Consider the following 22,843-nt stretch of genomic DNA (forward strand, 5'->3'; position numbering starts at 1 on the left):
CTGGTGATCGGCGAATCGACCAGCGTAAAATATTGTAATTTGTATATTTATGTTATACAAATTATTGTAATTTGTATATTTTGTATGAAAATTAAATGTTATAATTTATATTTAATAAAAATATAAAAATATATTTTTTATTTTATTAAATTTATAAAGATACTGTTAAAAATTTTAATTTATTATTTTCGTATTATTTTATATTATATTTATATCATATGATTATATTTTAAGAGAAAAAGATAACAAGTAAGGGTATTCATACAATCAATTTAATTAATTTTAATATAAATTATTTAAAATGAAATTAATTAAATTAAATTATTTTATTTTTATTAATCAAATAATTTTTTTTAATTTTAAAAAATAATCAATTAAAATTAATTCTATCAATTTGATTAATTTTTTTATTAATCGAATAATAAAATATATTAAATTATATTTTTTAATTTTTAATTTTTTATATTTAAAATAAATAAAATAAAAATATTTAAATATCAAAATATTAAATTAAAAATTTTAATAATTCAAAATAAAATGGACAAATTTATATATTTTTTAATTTTATATATAAATTTTATTATATTTTAATTAAAAATTTTAATTAATTTAAATTTTAAATTAAATTAATTAAAATTTTTAAATTTTTAAAATTATTTTTTATCAATTAATTAATTAAATTAAACTAATTCAATTAAAATCCAGTTTTAAACACTCCTGCGAACATTGACAGGGCAGCGTTTTCTTTCTTTCTTTCTTAATTGAAGTGAAGTGCCTCGGAATTGACTGCCGTCTGCCTCGCTCTCATTCGGTCATTCTCTCTTTGGCGCCACTTTCACTTTCTAGCTCAGTAGCGGAGTTAGTTTATCGTTGATGTTGTTCGTTGTTATTATTGTTATTTTTTAAAAATTAATTTATTGTTTGTTAAATTTTTTTTAAAAAATTAAATTTGAATTTTAAATTATTAAATATAAAAAATACTGAGACAAAGTTTTAAATAAACTCGAAATTATTGTTAATTTATTTTTATGGATAATTGATTTTTTTAATATTTATATTTTTTAATTGAACTTATTTAAATTTAAAGAAAATGAGAGAGATAAAATTACACAAAAAAAGTTTTATATTTTTTTAATAATTGCTTTTAATATATTTAAGGAATGATAGAGATAAAAAGAAAAAAGTTATTTAGTTTTAGTTATTAAATCTATTAAGAGTCGATTTGAATGAGATATAAGATTAATTTTGATAAAATTAAAAATAATAATGATAATAAAATTAATTATATAATGATAAAATTAAATATTATAACAGTAAGATTAAAATTAATTTTAATATATGTGTTTAGATAACAAAACAATAATTGTTTAGAGGTGAGAATAAAATTTATTGATAAATTATTTATATAATTTTTAATATTTTTTATAATATTAAAAATTTAAAATTTTAATTCAATCAAAACAATAATAAATATTATTTATTATATAATAATAAAATTTATTTATCATATAATAATAACATTTATTTATATTATATTAATAAAATTATTTTAAAATTTATAAACAAAAAAATCAAACTAAAAAAAAAAAAAGGTTAAATGGCATGAAAATCCTTATAACATTAAAGTTAAAAAAGAATAACAAAATAAAAAAATAGTGGGCAAAATAGGAATAAAAAACCATTGTGAGATCGAGAAATTTTCAACTGAAGCCCTTACCTACGTTGGATAATCATAGGCCATCGCATCTTACTGGTTTTATCCAAACACCCTAGCAGTGCAATTTGCAACAAAAAAAGGGGAGTAATCGCACTGAAATGGAAGTGAATGAGCTCTAAATCAATGATTAGAAAATTGTATAAAACTTTTTTAGAGTAAATTGATCCTTCTCCAAGGAAATCATGTAAAATAATAATTGTTTATTAAATATTTTTATATGTTTTAATACATATATTTCTATGAATATAATTATATTTTTTTATCTAAAATTTTTCATGTATTAGAGATGGATCTCTTAGTCAAAAAATTGTCAATTAAAATAAATTAATTTTATTCATTTAAGTTGTTTTATTAACAAAATTAAGTTTCATATCAATAAAAATCATCTATTACATAATTAAAATTAATAAAAATAATTAATTACATTGATAATTGAACTAATATTAATTATTTTATATGACGAGTATTATATTAAAAAAATTAAAAATTTAAATTGTTTAAATATATAAATTATTTATATAATTTTATAATTGATTTCGTTTATTCAAATTCCTAACGTAGACAAAATCAACTTACGTGTTCAAACCAACTATCAAAATTTAGTTATTTGAAGTTTAAACATCATGTTTTCTCAATTAAAAAAACAAAAGAAAAAGGTTCAAACATCATGAACCGTACGGATATCTTCAGTCCTCCGTTTAAGCAAGAGGAGCCGAAAAGAATTTAGGGAAAGCCATGTTGTTCCATTATAAGCAACAATTTTAAATTTTTAACTATTATTGAAAGCGAAAGTAAAATATACAGTTTTCACATTACATATACGCCTTAGAGGCCTGTTTCGTGGAGCTAACTCCGTCTAAACAAAGCACTCTATTGCTTTAGAGATTAACTACTTCAGTTTTCGAACCCATTTATGTTGGACCAAAAGCTTTAATTTAAGTCACCTTAACATAAACATAATCAAATAATCAATTAAATATATAAGATACAATAATTTAACATAAATAGATCCAATTAACTTAGGTTTACAAATGAAAAGTAAAATCCATTAATTGTAAAAAATTACAAACATATAAATCATATTAACCTCACTTAACAATCGATCACTTAACAATCAATGCTCATAAGATCCTCTTAATCTCCTTTAGTCTTAGGAAGTATTCTTAACCCAAACAAATATATTATTATTTATCTATTCCCCATATCTATATGGATTTTCTCATTCTCTTCTAATGTACCCATGCACAATATCTATATGAACCCTCTCAATCTTTTTTAATCCACTCAAATATACCATATTCATGTAGACCATTTCAGTTTCATTAAGTCCACTCATAAATATATACTTAATATATTATACTCATGTAAACCATTTCAGTTTCTTTTAATCTACTCACAAATATAAATATATAAATATACACACTAGACCCTTTCAGTTTCTTTTAATCCACTCACAAATATATAAATATACACACTTATAAGACATAAATTCCTAATATTCTTATAAGGTATCTATTCCATAAAATCATTTAACTCTTTTATATCTTTTGTTTATATCTAATTTTATAGAGATTTTATTTATTTATAAGCATACTAACTTATCTATTAAAAATCTCTTTTCTCTTAAAATTATTCTTTTATAAATTAAATTTATCTATTAAGAATCTCTTTTATCTTAAATTTTTTTTTATATTTTTTTATTCATCAAATAATATCTAATCAATCATAAATAAATCTATTACGTACTATTTCAAAAACCTATGCATTTTCACTGGGGAACACTAAAGACAATAAAGATCTAGCACCCAGCATCCTATCCATCTATCATATTTCCTTGCTTTGGTCACTGCCTCGGGCAACTGTGTCGGAGCTGATATTTCATAGAAACCAGCCTTCTGCCATTTGCTGAATAGCTACCTAAATTTGCTCTTGCAGGTGACAACCAAAAGACAAGATCTAGGAGGGACTCGCTACTATTCATGAGTTTTCACTATTCCAACGTTTGGGTAACCGTTGATTATTTCATCAATTGAAAATCAATCCACAAAAGTATTACAAGGTTTGGCGTCAAGGGTTAGATGTGATATGCCAAATGCCATTTACCTTGTATTTTAGATTCAATATCAGATTACTTTGTCTTGCACATCCAAGCCATGTTGATTTCAAGGCCACATCATTTTCTTTCCCTACCAAAAGAAACCGAGTAATATGCTATAAACTCATAGACGACGGTGTTGTTTAATACTGTACTCTATGGTTAAAAGCATTTATAAATGAAAACATGATTAACAAAGGAGAGGGTAAGAAGCTGATCAGAAAAAAAAAATAAAAAAGAAAAAGTGGAAGAAAAGGAAAGACGAGGGGGTGACCCAGGAAAAATTAATTGTTCTCAGCTGATTTGATTCGAAAATGTAGTTTTCACAATGAATTTGCAGTTGAACCTTGGCACCTTGCGTATTGCTGTTGACAACCATCACCTTCTCACCAAACTATAACTCATCGAAAAAGGAAGACCATCATCATGTTAAGAACAAAATAAGTGATTATCGATTACTAAGCTTGAAAAAACACAAGGTGGAGAGAAACAATGCTCTTTGCTTTCTTCCCTAGTACTATGCTAGTGTAACAAAATATCTGAATAACGGAGTTCACATTCAAAGAAATAAAATATGTAGGGGTGATTAAATAATCGGTTCGGTCGATTCGATTTGAAAAAATCAATAACCGATTTAACCGACTTTCATTTAACAAATAATCAAATCGATCGAATATTATTAAATAATCGATCATAATCGAACCGATCAAAATCGGTTCGGTTCGATCGGTTCGATTAAATAATCAAATTTTTTTATCATTTTTTTCTATTATTAATAATTATTTAATCACAAATTCAATTCAATAAAATTCAAACTCTAGTATCATTCAAACTAAATTATTAAAGAATTTAATAATTTCAACAATCTTTTACAAAAAAAAAAAATGAAAATATTTATCTCAATTTTTTTTATTTTTAATTATTAAAAAGTTGGTTAATTCGATTAGTGCGGTTATTAATTTTAAAAACGAAAAATCGACCGAATTAATCAATTTAACCGATTTAAAAAATCGATTATAATTAAAACCGAATAAATCAAATCGATTTAACCGAATTCGTTCGGTTTCGATCGATTTAGTCGGTTCAAACCGACTTTTGCTGACGCTTAAAAATATGTTAATATAATAACAAAAAAATGGTGAAGCCCTTAGTGCAATCAATATGAGTGAAGCACAGAAAATCCCAAAGTGGAACAATCCTCGTCATGTGAATTCCATTCAAGCACTTTGACAAAAGCATGGAGGGCATTATAAAGGATCCTCTGTTGCAGATAATCAGATTACCATGGCTCCTACATATAATCCAAAAAATATAGGTGAAGGTTTTGCTAGTAAGAAGTCCGAAACCGCATGAAAGGATAAAGGGGGAGAAAATTGGTGGATTTTTAATGCCCATATGCTACAAGTCTGACTAAAGATCATAATTGATTACATAAAATTAAAATTAAGAAATGGACCAACCTCAACACCCTCATATTTTTTAAAAGTCGATATTAACTTTGACATAGAGCATATTGGTGTTCCTGATTTTTTTTTTTTTTTTATAGCCTGAGCAGCCCTCTCAGCAGTGAGCAGTCATTCAGCAGATAAATACTCGTATTCATGAATGCTCGTCCCACCCAGTGACTTGTACTTTAGAATTGTAGTTTTAAGTTCCATTCTCTTTCAATGTTGAGAAAGATTGCACCTTTTCTTTTAATGACTTACCATGAAATCTTTAACCTTACTCAAAAGCTATCAGGTCCGGCTATTTAAAACAAAATGGCCACATTTGTTCATGCTGAGGTGGCATGTATGGAAATGAAACACCCTGCAGACAGCAGTTCCTATTTTTTGATAGAAAGTAAACTATGCAATGAGAACTAAAACTAGGCAAACTCGATGACAGCAAGGTTTCTCTCTTGGTCAGAAGACGAACTTCAATTTAACTATCAAAATACAGGAAAAAAAAAGTCAATTTAGGAACCTTTTATTGGTTATTTGAAAAATAAAAATAAATCATTTCCTTACAACAACACAAGATACATGGAAATTAAGGAGTAGGTGTAGTTGGATACCAAGGAAATAGGCATTCAAAGCTATATCAAGATATGAATTGAAGTTCCGTCAGCATCATCCAACAAGCATATAAGCCTATTGAAACACCAGTAACGACTTTACAAAATACCTTGTATAGAAATTAGCACACAACAGAAAAATATAACATCATTAGAATAGCTACGGAAACCTAAACAAGGGTATGATTGGACTATACTAATTTTGCGGGCTTATCATCACTGTCACTGAGGTCATCTTCCATGCCATGAAAGTTCATCCTTGCAGATGCCTGCTTTGACCAACTGACTATCTTTTCTGCCTCCCGGCTAATCTTGTCTTGTTCCTTGATAGCCTTTCTGAGCATCTTTTGCCCTTGTTTGACTGAAAAAGTAGCCAAATCGGATAGAAATTCATCAGAATCAAGAGCGGTACCCGGCACCCTATATGCCTTGTCCTGTTTCTTAAAAAGCCTTTTGGGAGAACACCCAAAGCAACCAGCTTTTTGGGGTGGAGAAGAATCCTGAGGCAAAGGAGAAGCAAATGAAGGAGAATTTGATGTGAATGCATTTTGGGTGAAAGAATCTGAAACAGATGCAGGTAAAGAAGGTAGGTGTTTGGGCATGAAATGGTCATTCCGATTTGGGCTATGCCTGGCGTTGGCATCAGACAGGTAACCCTTGTCTGAATTTTGATGAGTTGTATAGCTGACAGGCACAGGAAGGGATTTGAGTCTGCGGAATCGGCAGTCCAAGTCGGAGGGAAGGACGGAGTGGGTGACAGCAGAGCAGTTGATAGCAGAGAGCTGCTCCAGAACGCACAGGTCTTGTACTTGGGAGATCACTTCTTCTACAGCCGACTCATCTGTATCAGATAAGAAATCAAAATCTGCCATCCTTTTTTAGGAAGAAGAACAGAGAAGTTGTTGGGTGTGATTTCTGAAGGTGGAATCAGCTAACACAGTGTTCAATGTTCATCAAAAGAATTTTTGTTTTGAAAAAAAAAAAAAACTGTGATTCACTTGCACTGTTGGTCACTGCTCAGAAGGCAGAGCAAGTGTAGGAGGAGATTCTTATGCGCACCGCAAGGCAAAGCGTTTTAACGCTTGACTGACATAACGGCTAATTCCGGGTTGGGGTCTTCGGCTAAGACTTACGGGAGGCTGGGGCCCAAAACTCATTCTTTTCGGCTAGGGATATTTTTGACCAACCAAGGCCGGCTTCCATTATTCCCATTTTTGGTGCAGGAGCAGGGCTGTTATTAGAACCCAGCCCTGAGCCCTTGACGTGGTGGGTTCTTCCGCACAAAGTATAGACTTTTGACCTTAGGAGCAAACGGATTTTCCTACTGAACTTTTTTACTTTTGGCTTTTTAGCCCAAAAAAAATTCTAAAAAATAATTTTTTATATTTTTTATTTTTATTTATAAAAAAATTAATTAATTAATAAAAAATAATTTATTGATCAATAAAAAATAAATTTTTCTTTATATTTTTCTTTAAAAAATATTTTTTTTAAAAAAATTATTTTTGAATAAGATCATTTACCAAGTTTCAATCTATAACTCACATCCAATCTTACAAATTATTTTTTAAATTCGCACTTAATTTGATCTAATTTAAAATATTATTTTTTAATAAAATTTTTTATTTAATTTTAATTAAAATATTAAAATATTAATGTTAAAAATCTTGTAATATTTTAATTTTAAATATTTTTATATTTTTATTCAAGCAAATCTCATATATAATTGTTTCAATTCAGATTTAATTAAGATTTTATTAAAGAAATTTTATTTAATTTTAATTAAAAATATCAAAATATTAATATTATTGTTGAAAGTTTTCTGATATTTTAATTGTAAATATTTATATTTTGTATATTATTAAACATAAATATTTTTAATGTTTCAATAATAAATAGATTATAGTAACTAGTTTCTTCTTCCCCATGGGTGGCAAAAGAGAAATGGGAAATGGTGAATATTAGATTAAGTATGCTCCATCTACCACCGAATCCTATCGTAATAAAGCTGATGTATTTTCCATTTCGAAAGAACAAATTTTGGCAGTTCAAATGTAAAATATATCCCACATTTTTTCTTTTCTTCTTAAAACAAAAAAGAGAAGGATATCCAGTCCGCAGCCAGATCTTACTCAAGAGTGACGCTTAGGCACGACATACCCCCACCATACCCATACAACAACATTCAGGTATAGCCAATTGACCTGAGCAGAATGCAACTGAAACCGATTTTTTTTCTTTTGTTCTAGAAAGAATCAAAAGTTAATAGTCACCGTCCTGCTCATCTTTCTGATGAGTTAAGTGTAGGTGGGGAGAGGTCTTTTTTTTTTTTTTTTTTTGCCGTTTGGTGGGGAGAGGATTTAATAATATGCTAAAAGGACCTTTCTTCGAGCATATTAGTAATAATATTCCTTGGTAAAAAAGAACAAAATTAACAATGCTTTTCTTCTCCCTGCCTCTCCAACCAATTCAAATCCTTCCTCCAATTTGTCCTTTCCTTTCCAGCTGAGTTGTGCCCTGCCCAAGGACATAGCAAATTGGAGGTTCATCCCATTTCTCCCAACTCCAAATGATCTTTTATTGTGCAGCCAAAAGTGATCAGCAACAGATGAAAAACAACATCCAGCCAGAAAAAGTCTGAACTTCCTAAAGCGTTATGCTCAAAATTGTCATTTCTATTCTCTCTCTTTCTTTTTTCCTTTTTGTTACCAACAATCTTTTTCATGGTTAAAAACTTACAATCTCCAACAGTTGCCAATGTTCCTTGGGAAAACATGGAGAAAAAACTGGAAGCTCTACTTCTCCACAGGCAACGGATCAGGTCTGCAGATATCCCCATGACAAAGAGGGCATACCCTGGAAGCCATAAACAAGTCAGCAAAGCGTCTAGACTTCTCCAAAACTAAAATAATTTTACTGCAAATGTAGTAGCACACAGAGCATGAAAAAGAAAAGAAAGGAAACCAATGCAACAACTCAGCAGGAAATAGAAGGACCAGTTCAGTTTTGAAAATTGTTTTCCATTTTCCATTTTCCATCTCCATTTTTACATTTTTCAAGAAAGCTATTTTAAATAAAGTAATAAAATGTTGAAAATCTTGGTTTTCGATTTTCAAGAAAGCTATTTTAAATTGTTTTCCACCGTTTTAGCTATAGCTCAGAAACCCTTGTTTTCTAATTTTCCAAATTTAGTTGATGTACCTTATTTTATAGATCATATTAAAGTAAAAATGGAGATAGAAAATTAAAACATTTTCCAAACTGAACAGACCCTTAACTTTTTCAAAGTTTGAAAAAATAGGTCATTAGTACAAACCGGAAAAGCCTGTGTGCGTGTTTGTTACAGATATTATGCATGCAACTGAAACAAAACCTGTAAAATTACCTTCCAGATCACAGTTAGCGAGAGGGAACACTGTTGACAAGAGGCCAAGAAATGTATAAAAATTCTGTTCAGTTTGGCCAAGTGAATTTAAAGCACCTTCCCAAAAAGGAAAATTTACAAGCTTTTTTTGCAATCCTTCCTAAGTTTACGCAATGGAAGTATCAATCATAGAAATTAGGCAGGGCCGATCTAGATAAAAGTAGTTAAAAGAAAGTTGTTATAAAACAAGAAAATATTGATTATGGCCATCAATTAGACAAAGATGTTAATAACCGGAAAGAATTAGTTTCCTTATTAAATTGGTGAGGCCTTGCATGACTGTTTATGTTATGCTTATGAAATGAACGAATATAATTCTCCATACATTCCACCACCAGGTTAGGTGGTGAGAAAGTGTGGCAAATCCTTCACAAATATATTAAGGATCAAAATGCCTATGATTCGGTAGAAAGCAACAGGTCATTTATTAGGAATTACAGAAAATGCAAGTAAGGGGTAGATTGATGGGAAGGAAAAAATATGCATACGTCTGCCATTCCAAAGGCCATGTCATCCCAGTATCATCCTTTGGCTGTTTAATATTTGTTGTATGACATACATCAGACAAAATTCATTTGTCTCAATTTTTAGAAGGGGAATATCAGCTGGATGAGTCTTTCAAGTCTTATATGACTGTTGATCTTTCTGTTCCACTTTACTAATGACAACCTAACATGTGGCGTGCAACCCATGATGTTCTCCTTCAGGAGAAGAGATGCCATTTGACCAAAAGGCCATTGGTAGTACATGTCTATTTTATGTAACACCGTTAATCAAATATTTACAATCAAGTTAAATTAAAAAGAATTGCAATAAGAGTTATACCTGTGAATCTCCATGAGCCATTTGTCTATACAAGTTCTGTGAAATTCATGATTAGAAGGCAATATCCGCATGCTATCCCTCTCCTCATACTCCACAAGGCATATGTAACATCTGTTAATTGAAATAAGAAACAAAAAAGTGCCTGATTGCATACTAGAAATTGCAACTAGTTGGTTTTGCAAATGCAACTAGTTTCAGCTCTTGACATCTAACTGAGAAAGCCAGTGCTGCCAATAGTTTTACCATTTCCATAGTCATGATTCACAAATTAATACAAATAATAGCAAGATATGAAAAGATGGCCAGAAGTAGAAGAGCATTGTATATATAGTAGAATATTAGTACTTATAACTAATAGAAATTAGTTAATTGTGGATAACATTAACTATTCCCAATACACCCAGTCTCCATTACATGAACAATTTAAAAGTGTTCCAATATGTCATCTAAATCTTGACTTGAGGTCAATGGAGGAGATGGATCTCTTTTTTCTTGAGGGGACCTAGCTATATATATAATACAAATGTCATCCATTTATTAGTTTAAAGGTTTTTTATGCTAATTAATTAATGTCATGGTAAAGATTTCCCTAAAATTTCTGGCTGCTTTTGTGTGTGTTTTTTCTCTGCCTTTCTGTGTGTTTGAGGCTTGATGGAGGTCTGTATTCATAGGGTTTAATATCTGAGGACCCTAACCTGGAAAGGAGTTTCGATTCCCTTTAAATTCAACGTTTTAATTCTCAGTCAACATCTTCAAATACGAAGGAAAGCAGAAATAAAAATATGGCATCATTTCAAGTGTGCACAACTAACCAAGAATCCCTGTAGGCCTGTCCATGGAATCTTTGTTAATTGCCATTGGCATTCCACAATAATAACTCGTTAGTTCATTATTTGTATTTACAACAAGGATATTAAAAACACATAATAATGTGTCCACAACAAGAACAACAAAAACTAGTGAATGCAAAACACTAGGCTGCATGTATTCACAAGATGAATGCTAAAAGAATTGCGCTGACCATACTAAGAGGCTGTTAAAAAAACGTAAACCTAGCAATGCAAAAAATCAAAGACAAGAATGATCCAAACATTTCTTAGAAACCGAGAAGGAAGGAAATTTTGGGTTGGTTAATGCTAATTGCTAACGATGTTCCCATTTAGCACCGATTAAATGAGAAGTTCAAACTAGACAATTGCTGCCATAAGGAATCAAACAGCTAGCAGTTCAACTAGAAAAGACAAATTTTAACCTTCATCGGATATTTCTGACAAGCAATCTCTGTCTTCACCAGTAATATTGAATTTCAAGCTACACATCTTCTGAAGTTGATAAAATATTAATAATATTATTATAAACATGAGGCAAAATGGCAGCAAAAAGAGAAGAATAGAAACACACTCTGAATAGTTTTGCAGTCTAACAATTTCAGATACTAATACAAAAGTTATTAGAGAATGTAAATTGAATAAAATTTCAGTCTGTCTCAATATATTGCTAAGGGAGTTTTCCAATCACTGAAACACTTACAGCACCTCTTAAAATTTTAAAGCCATTACAGGTATTCTGAAAACCTTAAACATTACAGGTAAAATAATTGATCAAAGTCAGAAAGAATCAAAAATAACAAAAACATTATATTGACAACAGAGATTTATTCCCCCAAAGGCTTGCAATGGTATGGTAAAATTGCAACAAAAAATGTTTGAACAAAAACTAAAGTAAAAACATAGAACCTGGACTTTTTTCTTGTTTCCAGGGAAGAACCTAGTCTAATTAATTAAACAAAATATTAAAACTAGTGAAAACTACTAGTAGAAAATTTCTTCTACTCATATAGTGAAATAACAAGTTTTATCTTTGAATAATTTTATTATCAAAAACTTGAGAAGAAGTTCAACTAAAAGAACACTAGACCAGTTCGGACTGAACACAGAGTTAAGGTATCACAGAAAAAGTTTGCACCAACATGGAAGGCTACTAACATAAAGGAACTACTCTTAATTAACTAGAAATAGAAATTAACTAATTATATATATATATATATATTATTATCATAGTAATTCCAATATTTAAGTGAAAGCATTTTGCAATAAGTCATGCATTTTCTTTACTACTATAATACCATTATTTCTTACATAAGAAAAATCTGAGCAATCTAAAATTTTTTACCTCTTTCATTCCAGTCTCATCGTCTTCACATTTGTACCATTGAAAGAGAAATAACATATTAATATGGCAAGATAGTTGCTTTCAGGTATTTGCTTGTATTTTAAATAAGCGAGCATGAATTATATCTCAAAGGTTTCCTTTTCCAGGTATAAGTTCAAATCATAATCAAACTTAAAAAAAAAAAAAATTATTCACCATCAAAATATACTGTCAATGGATCTATGAATTGCTAATAATAGCCTTCTTTCTTGTTCTTTTTCTTTGTTTTTCCCATTGGTGTAGTAAATTGGAAACAACATCTACAAAACAATAAATAATTTTTTAAAACAAAGTCGTAAATCTAAAGGTTCAGAAGCAAATCGTAAAAAAGAAACACAGAAAACAAACAAGAAGCAAGTAAATCCAAACCTAAGATCTGAACATAAGAGAAAAAGAGAACAGAAGCCAACATCCATGCAACCCTCACCGCGGTCTCCGATTCAGTTGATGCAAGGCGGGATCCAATTCGAGCTTCCTCCAATCACGGCCCGTCATTTGACTTAAATAAAATCAAATCCAATCAAATATTAAGGAAGAAGCAATCAGTTCCCGACCTGCACCAAGCGAATTAGAGACCGCCGGTAACTGAATCAATCTCCAGCACCATCTTCTGCTAAATTGTTGGTTTTGCTAAAAAAATGCAACCGTTCATTAGTATTACTATAACCCTATCAATGGGCTTGGGATTTGCCCTACGGTTATTTATAATCAAACAGACCAATTTCTTCCCTCCACGTGTCCCTTCACCGACTCCAGTTATGTGAGCAAAGAAAAAGGAAAGCGGAAGCGGTTTCGGTTTTTATTTTATATTTTTCTTTTTACGTTTCAAAAACTTTCAAATTTCGATTCTGCTTTTTGTTATCATTTTCAATTGGATGATTGAGGAAGATAATAAATGGATAATTTTTTTTCATTTTTATTGAAAATTAGAAATAGATAAACTTTTTATAGAGCCCATCTTACTTACAAAATTTATCATTACTTTAGCTAATTAAGTATGGTAAGTTTCATTGTAAATTGGTTTGGATATATTAAAATGAGGCGTGAATTGGAGTGAAATGACGACGTGGAGCTTGGGTCTGCCACTAAAACGTGGAGTTATGGTCTGGGACATGAACATGATAAAGAAAAAGAAACAGCCTCTGTGTCAAGGTCAGGCTCGGTGCACGGGTAGTGTAAGCCTAAAAACATGTTGATAAAATGTTGCAAGTAGTGCGAGCCTTAGTCCCTAAAAGGCGTGGGGAAGTGTGAGCCAGTGGGTGGGCATATTAGAGTATGAGTAACTAGTCAAGTGTTCGAAGTCATGTGCATACCTTTGAGTCGAGTGGGTTGATAGAGCAATGAGTGAAATGTTAGAATTATGGTGATCCAAAGATAAGTCAAGAGTTAGTTGAAAAATGATCTTGAGATGATTGAGAAAAAAAATGTCTTCAGTTTAATCACTCTTACGATTCTTGGTACAATGATATGAAAAACTCTTACGTTTTTTATAGAAAGATAACTGATGTCAGCTCTCCATCACCTCTTTGACTAATAGACAAATAAGAGTTTGACTAGTTTGAAGTAAGCTGCTCCTAAGTATATATGGTATCTAGGTGGACTAACATCATTGGATCATAAGTGTGACACTGTGTCTTTCAAGTCATGATAAACTCGAAGACGGTTAAGGCCTACAGGCCTCGTATCACATCTTTACGTTAAGCTGTAGGGTTAGACACTAGCATTCACTATGCACTTTGATTTGCCTTTCTTGAGCCAGTTTGATCAATAACCAAAGATTATGATATGGTGTTTGCGTAAGAGGAGCACCATCAATCTTGAAAGATGAGTGGGCTAGCAGGCAGGCATGCTGCTAAACCTTTGTGCCGAATCAATAAAGGTGTGCTACGACTGGGTAACACACCTAAGTTTCTTGAGATGGGATAAGCATGATATAAGGTATCCATCATGTGTGCGGGTAGCTTAGAATAAGGCTAAGGGCTGAGGTCTTAAGTTATGAGTTTCATAGGATGAAATGAGCCTTGTGTGGCTCTGAGCTAGTTGTTGATTAGCATTTGTATTGCGCCTTCGGGTTTGAAGCATAAGAGCTTACAGATGATCCAAACGGGCATAGTGTTAAGTCCTCACTATGCCAGAGTAAAATAATATTATGAGAACAGGGGCTAAAGCCTTTACGATCGAGACAGGTCAATGCTCGAGACTTTGATACCTATTGGTAGAGATGAGTGCTTGAGGCCACTATGAGATTTGTGTATTGAGAATCATGATGGGAGTTAGGTTTTTTCCTATAGAGTTTGGGAATGAAGCGTGTGACTCTATAAGATCAAAACCATGAAAGGTTCACGAGTATGCAGTTTGAAGGATCAATATCAAGCTATCAACGAAAAAATTGACTCGTGAATAGCTGACCTCAACTATGAGTAGTCTTAATGTAGCACGGATACATGGTTTTAATTTAAGGAATGAACAACCCATGACATGAGGTAGTAGAGCCTAGTTTGGCTAACTATGGGACTAAATTGGTCCAAGTATGGGCATTATAATAATAGATCGAGATGGTGCTAAGCTCAAAATGAGCTATTGAGACTGAAAAGTAATATAGTGGCTATGTGGGCTCAAGAATAAGCCATTGATGAGTACTATAAGAAAAATTGGCTGAGGTGGAAAACCTTCAAGTTGACTCTTAGATGCCAAGCAAAAATTACGGGAGTTTAGCTTTACCTAACCAAAATTGTTGGCACGTGTAGGCATGTGATGCCCTTCCAATGAAAAAATCATGTTAAGATCAAACTGCGAAATGGGTCTACACCTTGAAATGGTGTTTGAGCAAGGCCATGTGGGCCAAGACACATGAGGTCCTAAAGGACATGAATTGAGCTTATTGAGATTAGTTATTAACGTATGCACTTATTGTGTGCTATAGGTGCCTTAGTAAAGGTACAAGCTGAGTGTTTGAGGTCCAAGCGTGGAGCCACCCTATAAAGGTAGATAAGTTTGTGTTGGTTAAGGATTGAAGCCATGAATTGATAATGGTTGGTGGACCATGAGTTTTAGTGATTGAAAGATCACGAGATTGTGCTAATCAGTAGACCGTGCTTATGTTGGCTGAAAAAAAGGCCTTATGAGATGTGGTGGTCAACGGACCATAACAGTGAGCAGTTCAGTGAAACAAGCAAGCAGAAATTAGCCAGTTGGCAAGGTCTTAAGTTATGTGGGTTAGAGGATCGATTGAGTTGAGCAAAGCTAATGTATTGATATTCAAGTTGTATATGATCAACGAATTGAATGAGTTTGAGTAAGGCAGAGAAAAGTTGATTGAGTTGAGCCAAATATGAAGTCTTTGAATAGTTGCTGGCCTATGGGATGGCCTTGAGTCCAAATGGGTTGGTGAACCTTGGAGTCGAGCAAGTTAGTGGATAGTGAGATTGATTGGGTCGACGGATCCTGGAGCATTGTGTAGGCTTTGAATTGTCCTTTGAGATATACCAAAGTCAAGGCAAATGAGTTATAGAACCATCATGGAGACATGGTTGTGTGCATGTCGAGCTAAGTTCATGTAAAAGTGGGGGAGACTTGTGATTGCATGTGGAATTGAGCCAATGAGGTGAAGTTTATGATATATCTGTGCATGAGTTTGAGTTCAAGATAGCAAGCATTAAGGTGTTGCCATAAAAGCAGTTGGCCAAAGGGTTATACATAGAAAGGTGACCTTGAAGGGACCAAAAAAACCCAAGTTGTGAGATGACTGAAGTGTTTGGATGCCACCATGCCAGGGCCTATTTTGGGTGATGTTGTATAAGAGCAATTGACCTAAGCACCATGTTTAAAGGGGCGCATCGAAGACTCAGTGCTTCAAGAGTGAGGTCAATGTGATGGGTCACATCTAGAGGGGCACAGCAATGTGTGGCAAAGTAAATAGTCATTCATTCTACTAAGGATCATGATTATTAAGGGTGCCTTGAGGTCACAACATGATGTGATCATGGGTGAATTAGTGTAATGGCATATACGAGAAATGGATTGAGTGTAGATCAGAAGTGGAATTTGGATAAAGATGCATTGGAGTTGGTATGAGATCTATCGACATTGACAATGAACGAGTATTATGGGTGGGGGCTTCATGTGACGGGATCTTGACCTAATCCTTGAGGGCACAAGTAAGAGATATATAGGAAAATGTCAACTATGTGTAACAAAAAAATTAGGTGTGGTCTTAGCATCGATATGGACATCGACATAGTAAGTGAGGGAGAATGTCATGGTTAGGCCTTAGTATGCCTTAATCCTACCATAACTGACCCTGAGCTGAGCAGCAGACTAGGTTTTTTTATCAAGACAATGGTCTTAGAAATGTGTTTGAGCAGTGTAAATTGGGAACATATTGTTGATATAATGTGTGGGTGATGTGAGCCTTAGTTCCTAGGATACACGAGCAAATACGAGCTAGTGGGCAGGCATTTTGGAGCTAGGTAGCCACTCGAGTGTTATCGATCGAAGTTGTGCACGAGTACCTTTGGTGGGTTAGTTGAGCAACAAGTGGAATGCTGAAATTATGGTAACCAAGAGACATGTCACTGGTCCCTAATTTGGTTGAAGAATGACCCTAAGATAGTTGAGGAAAAAAGTATCCCAAGTTCAAACATTCTTATGGTTCATGGTAGAATGACTTAAAAAGCTCTTACGCGTTTTATAAAAGAATGACTAGTGTCAATTCTCTACCATCCTCTTGGCTAACTGACAAGCGAAGGTTTGGCTAATTTGAAACTACTATTAGGCATATGTGTCATCTAGGTGGACGGGTATTGTCAAGTTATGAGTGTGGCACGGTATCTCCTTAAGTAATGGTAAACTTTGGGATGATTGGGATCGATGGACTTCGTATCGCGCCTTTACATTAAGCTGTAAAGTTAGACGCTAATATTCATTATGCCTCTCGGTTTGCCCTCATTAAGCTAGGGTGATCAGTAACTAAGGATCACAAGATGATGTTAGCATAAGAGGGACACCATCAAAATTGAAGAATAAATGAGCTAGCAGCCAAGCATATTACTATACCTTTATGGCCAATTGGTAGAGGTGTGTTGCTACCAGGTAGCACACTCGAGGTTCATGAGGTGAAATGGACATGATTTAAAGTATCCATTATACATGCGATCAGCTTAGAATGAGGTTAAGGGCTAAACCCTAAAATATGAATTTCGTAAAATGAAATAAGTTTTGTGTGACTCTAGACTAACTACTTATTAGTATTTATATTATATCTTCAAATTTGAGGCACGAAAGCTTATAAATAATCTAAACATATATGGTATTAAATTTTTATAATGTTAAAATGAGATAATATTATAAAAATCGAAGTTACGAGCTCTTAAGATCGAAGCGATCGATGCTCATAACTTTTATATCTGCGAGCAAAGGTAAGTACTCAAGATCACTTTGAGATTTATAGATTGAGAATCGTGACGGGACTTAGATTCCTTTCTACGCGGTTTGAGAATGAAACGTGTGATCCTACGGAGTCAAAACCATGAAGGGCTCACGAGTATGTAATTTGAAAGATTGATATCGGATTGTCCATGAAAAAATGAACTTGCGTGGTTGACATTGACTGTAAATAATCTTGGAATTGTACGAACGTATGATTTCGATTTAAGGAACGCGGGCCCATTCCCGCTGCCTGTCCTGTTGTTGAATTTATTCTTCTGCTTTTCCCATAACAATGTGACACCTTCATTTATTCTGATTAATTATTGTGCCTGGACGGCCCCGTATTAAACAATAATTAATGCACATATATTCTTTTTTAATAGCAGTATACTTAATTTTTACTACCACTAGTACAAATAATAGTGGTATAAATAAATATATAATTTATAAGTAATTTTTTCAAATAAATAAATAATTTAAAATAATTTTATAAGTGCGGTATATATATCATTATAAAATATTTTATCATCACAAAAAAATAATTTTAATAGCTAAAATATATAAACATAAAATAAAAATTCATTAAATTTGTGATGCTAGTTAATAAAATATTTATAAATCAAAATCCAAAATTAAATATTAAATTAAACTTTATCTAAACGAAAAAAAAATCCCTAATTTTGAATTTCAATATCTAAAGTACTCCTTTAATCTCAAATTTATTCCAAACAGTAACGTATATCAACATACTTATTAAACCCCTCAACCATGGAATTAACTTTCATTTTAAGAATAGAAAAATAGATTCAAAATTAAATTGATATGACAGTTTTATTATCCAAAGCAGATACAAACAAAAAAAATGTAGAAAATTAATTATTAGGGCCCTTTAATTCCTTATTCAAATCCAGTTATACTGATCTAAAACTTTATTTGATTTTGTGGAAAAATGATCCATCTATTTTATTTTTTGATCAGAATTTGAGCTAATTTAAAAGCAGCAGTATATAAAACAAATTAACCTTTTTTCCTTATACACGTACCTCTGCCCTCTGTTTCAACACAAAATCATACACGGTAATAGGCGCATGTAGTTAAGAGCGTTAAGGTCAAAATCCATAACAAGAATTAAGCGCAGAGACAAAAGACATTATATATATATATATATAGGAACATTAAGATGATGAACCTTATCTATATATATATATATAAAAGCTAGTTGAATCAGATACTAAGCCAGCTTGCTATCCTGTCCACTAGGCTCAAGGCCAGTGGAGCCAGCATACGGGTAACCCTGGGCAGTGTAGGATAACTGAGTGTCCCAAGTATGAACCAATTGAAGCTCAAGAGGGCAACTGCATCAGAAGCAGGTTTGTTCTTTATAGTGAAGAAAAACTGAATAACACTTTTAAGTGACATGCCAACTACAGTGAAGAGAGCCACCACAAGAGGCATGCAAGGATCTTCAGCTTCCCACGCAATCATTCCAACCAAAAGCGATAAAATTGCACTAAAAAGAGTTTGTGAAAGTGCAATCTCTCTTCGTTGTTCAAGAAGTGTATCGACATCTAAATTTGGAATAACACTGGGCGTAAATGGTTGCAGTACAGATCCGCTTGGTGCAGGGCCAGCTTTCAAGAAATCCAACAGTGCAGCATTACTCTTGCTCCTCTCCTCCCATACTTGTTTGTTCATCATCAGGTCTTGGAAGGAGATGCCACTTTCCTTATAACTGGAAATCCATGATGCAATACAACTATAGGGAATGACATGATTGTCAACAGTATTAACACCTTTGCTTTTATTCGTCTCATCATCATCATGACCTTTAAAGGTCCATGCTGCTTTGCCTTGAATTTCTTTCAGCCGAAGGTTTTCATCCTTTAAATCCTGCAACTGGTACGCACAATATATATTTTCAGCATATGCTGCTGAAAGATACATTCAATGGGTGTACATGAACTTGTTGAAAATTGATCAATATTCGATCTTCTAACTTCCAAACAGTTTATAATATTTACCTTACTCTCCAATAGTTCAATCCTGGCAACAGCCTTGTCATGTTCCTCTTCAAGTTCTATTGACATCGACTCCATAAGTCTGTGTTCTCTAACAGCCTGTTGGAGATGGTCCTCCAGCTCTTTCCTGTCCCAAACAAGAGTCTCCAGCTCAAACTGCATCTCATGCTGGTGCTGGTGCTGTTGCAGCTGCAAATCATACCATGCTTCTTATATAAATTATGAGGAAAATGCAGACTAAACTTTAAAGGCAAGTTAATTAAGGAACTAAAGAATATTGACATATGTAGGAAAACTTGCAGATGACTAGCTAAAGCAAGCATGTAACAAGTGCAGGTAATTAAATACAAGCTCATGTCATAGTCTAAAGCAACATAAATTTAAATATCAATCTTTTCAGTCCATAGCAATGATTAAATAGCTAGCAGAGAATTTATGTCAATAATTAGCAGCTCCTTGATGAGAATGAAAATTTTCATAAACGAAAAAACATACATAAAGCTTCCCTTACTAAAGGAAACCAAAAGAAAAACAATTATCTTGCATTCATTGCCAAAAGCCCCAAAGTTGGTTTCTATTAATGGACAAATGTTGCAAATATAGAAGACCAGAAATTCCAGTCGTCATATCTTAAAACTGGTAGATACTCAAACACCAATGAACAGCTGAAGTTGACATTTAGTTGATTACTCTGAAGAGTGAAGAGTAAGTATTGCATTCATCAAAAGAGTTATCTTTTGTCTTTCTTTCTATCAAAAGAAGGAGTAATCTAATCTCTATTTTCATAATTGAGTAATTATGAAATAATTATTTTCTCTTAATAGGTATGGTGTTCCTTGCCAGTTGCCAAGCTGAGTCTCCTTCAAGGTATGCAGGGCAAGCTCTATCAAGACCAAAGTAATTTGAATTTGACACCTCCCACCCCAAAGAAATATATATATATATATATATGTGTGTGTGTGTATATATATATATATGAAGCTAGCCCAGATGTACTAAAATTCTGCTTTTGAGCAACAAATTTGTCTATAAATGATTTTCTTTGTTTGCAATTAAAAGCATTATAAAGGGAAGAAGATTAAGCCTATCTAGAACGGTTTAAATCCATTGCATATAAAATTTCTAAGCAAAGCATATTGAAACAAACCAGTCTTTCCCTCTGCAAGGCAGTCAACACTCGTATTGGAAGAGATATAAGAGCAACCGTCCAAATTATTGCTTTCCAGAAGATATTCACATGGAAGGAAACTGCTGCCTTTACCAACTCCATCCAGGTTTGAAAAACAATTAGGATGGTTTTCATACAAAACGTGCATACCAATTTGCAAAGTGAAAATGGCATGGTTACTACAATTGTTAGGTTAGTCATTAACTTGGAAACAGCTATTATCCACCAAATCACACGCCGGCATACTGCATAACCTTTATTAATTAAAGGTTCAGCTGGCAATGCTCTGCATAAATTAGATAATGGTGTTACACCTTCATCATTTTGTTTAAGATACCATAAAAGTATGCAGCCCTCAAGAAAAACCAAATGTAAAAAAGAAAGAGCATAGCAAAGCGCAGTGAAATAATATTGTACATATGGTCATCTTTATGAAACAAACATATCTAGCTGAAGAAACCTTCTGATCGTATTTTTAATTTTAGCAAGTAATGGTCGTTCCTAAGAAAACTCAGCATATGATACATGAATGGACTCCTGCATAATAGAGACGAGGTACATCAAGATCGCAAAACACAGACAACAGAAACTATCCAGAGACCAAAAAACCTATGTGCCACGTAAGCTCCTGCGCACAATGTTCATTATACACAGCAGCTATCATTGTCTGTTTACCTACTTTACAAGCTTCACTGGATCAACTGGAGATAATAAATGAACAAAATCTGACTATAGATTGAATTCAAAGTTCAAATGCCTGCAGCGGTCAACTGAAGCCAATACTAAAGCACACAAAAATTAACTATACTTTGTTATAATTTATAAAGATGACCAATATAAGGGGACTATTATTTTATTGGAATTAATTAATACAAGACGTGGACAACCAGAACAAGTCAATCTAAAAAAACTGCCTCAAAAGTCAAAGAGTCTAAATATAAAGAATGAAAATCTCAAACATGAGAATATTCCTGCATTAAGAAAACCACGATACGGGTTTTTTAGATTTCCAAACTTTATTATTTTCTTCGTTTTCTGAAGAAATGGTATTTCTATATATTCATTACGGGAAAGTGCAAAAATTACAGTTTGCAAAATCGTTATCCAAAACCTCAAACAAGAGAAAAATTTTAAATGCTGCAAAATAGTAAACATAGGGAAAAGTTACTAGACTAAACTGTTAAGAGTTGGCCAACAAGAGTATATTTTAGGAAAGTAAATGAGGATTGAAGCATTTAATAACACTGGAAGGGGGGCATTTTAGACCTCTCAATGGATCCATAGATAGATAGAGAGATAGATAGATAGGATGTAAAATTAGCATCAAAACTTAAAGGGGGAAAGAAAGAAACTAATTTCTAAAAAAAAAAAAAAAAAATCTAATTTCTACAATTGTTGGCATTAAGAAATTAAACAAGCACAATCACATTCATTAAAACCTTAAATATACTCAAAAGAAAGAAAAGCATAACGAAGATAAAGAAAGACGGAAGGAAAGCAAGTTTGAAAACTAGGAGGCAGGAAAAATCCAAATTGGGGCAGAACCCGGGAACTGTTTACACTTTACACACATACTTACATACATACGTACGTGTATGTCTACAAACCTAAGGTCATAGCGAGCCCAGAAACCAGAACAACACGGGTGAAAGAAGTGCTTACAGAGAAACTGAGAGCAGTAGCAGATTATAGATTTCATTGGAAATTATAACTCAAGTCCTTTTGAGTCTTTCACTCTTTTGAGAGAGACAGAGAGCGCACTTGGAACTTAAGATGGAAGTGAGAAGCAGTTATAAATAGCGAAAGGTGGCAGCAAGAGCGAGCCGTGACTGACACGTATCAAACTTTACATGGAATTTATCGAAACAAAGCTCGGAGTTTGAACGAAGGAATACTGCTACT

The 22,843-nt window shown here is 32.6% G+C and overlaps 2 protein-coding genes and 1 long non-coding RNA gene across 4 annotated transcripts; all 3 read right to left on the reverse strand.

The window, feature by feature from the left end:
* Positions 1–5,758: 5,758 nt before the first annotated feature.
* Positions 5,759–7,165, reverse strand: LOC111314833 (vitellogenin-2 protein). The gene has a single exon (XM_022916447.2). It carries the CDS (start codon positions 6,738–6,740, stop codon positions 6,060–6,062), a length of 681 nt encoding a protein of 226 aa, XP_022772182.2. The 5' UTR covers positions 6,741–7,165; the 3' UTR covers positions 5,759–6,059.
* Positions 7,166–8,178: 1,013 nt separating this feature from the next.
* On the reverse strand, positions 8,179–13,647 carry LOC149516685 (uncharacterized). Its single transcript, XR_016344908.1, has 2 exons — positions 12,698–13,647; positions 8,179–12,588 (listed from the first exon to the last, which is right to left on the reverse strand). It is a non-coding gene; the product is annotated as an uncharacterized LOC149516685 (long non-coding RNA).
* A 5,179-nt stretch (positions 13,648–18,826) lies between these two features.
* LOC111314842 (uncharacterized) lies at positions 18,827–22,763 on the reverse strand. Of its 2 annotated transcripts, XM_022916454.2 has the most exons (4): positions 22,604–22,763; positions 20,921–21,227; positions 19,777–19,962; positions 18,827–19,651 (listed from the first exon to the last, which is right to left on the reverse strand). In XM_022916454.2, the coding sequence occupies exons 2-4, from the start codon at positions 21,140–21,142 to the stop codon at positions 18,980–18,982; spliced, it is 1,080 nt and encodes a 359-aa protein (XP_022772189.2). In that variant the 5' UTR covers positions 21,143–21,227; positions 22,604–22,763; the 3' UTR covers positions 18,827–18,979. The 2 variants fall into 2 exon arrangements, with proteins under 2 accessions (XP_022772189.2, XP_089621372.1); XM_089765246.1 differs by lacking the exon at positions 20,921–21,227 and having other exon boundaries at positions 22,604–22,755.
* Between the last annotated feature and the right edge of the window lie 80 nt (positions 22,764–22,843).

Source organism: Durio zibethinus, chromosome 9 (assembly GCF_047325235.1).
Source record: "Durio zibethinus cultivar Kanyao isolate XHJ-2024 chromosome 9, ASM4732523v1, whole genome shotgun sequence".
Classification (NCBI taxonomy): Eukaryota; Viridiplantae; Streptophyta; class Magnoliopsida; order Malvales; family Malvaceae; genus Durio; species Durio zibethinus.

Excerpts from the sequence above, each read along its gene's own strand:
- LOC111314833 (XM_022916447.2), bottom strand. The coding sequence starts at position 6,740 with ATGGCAGATTTTGATTTCTTATCTGATACAGATGAGTCGGCTGTAGAA.
- LOC111314842 (XM_022916454.2), bottom strand. The coding sequence starts at position 21,142 with ATGACTAACCTAACAATTGTAGTAACCATGCCATTTTCACTTTGCAAA. Across the intron at positions 19,963-20,920 it reads CCTTGCAGAGGGAAAGACTG|CTGCAACAGCACCAGCACCA; the intron begins GTTTGTTTCAAT and ends TATGATTTGCAG. Across the intron at positions 19,652-19,776 it reads TTGAACTATTGGAGAGTAAG|TTGCAGGATTTAAAGGATGA; the intron begins GTAAATATTATA and ends TGTGCGTACCAG.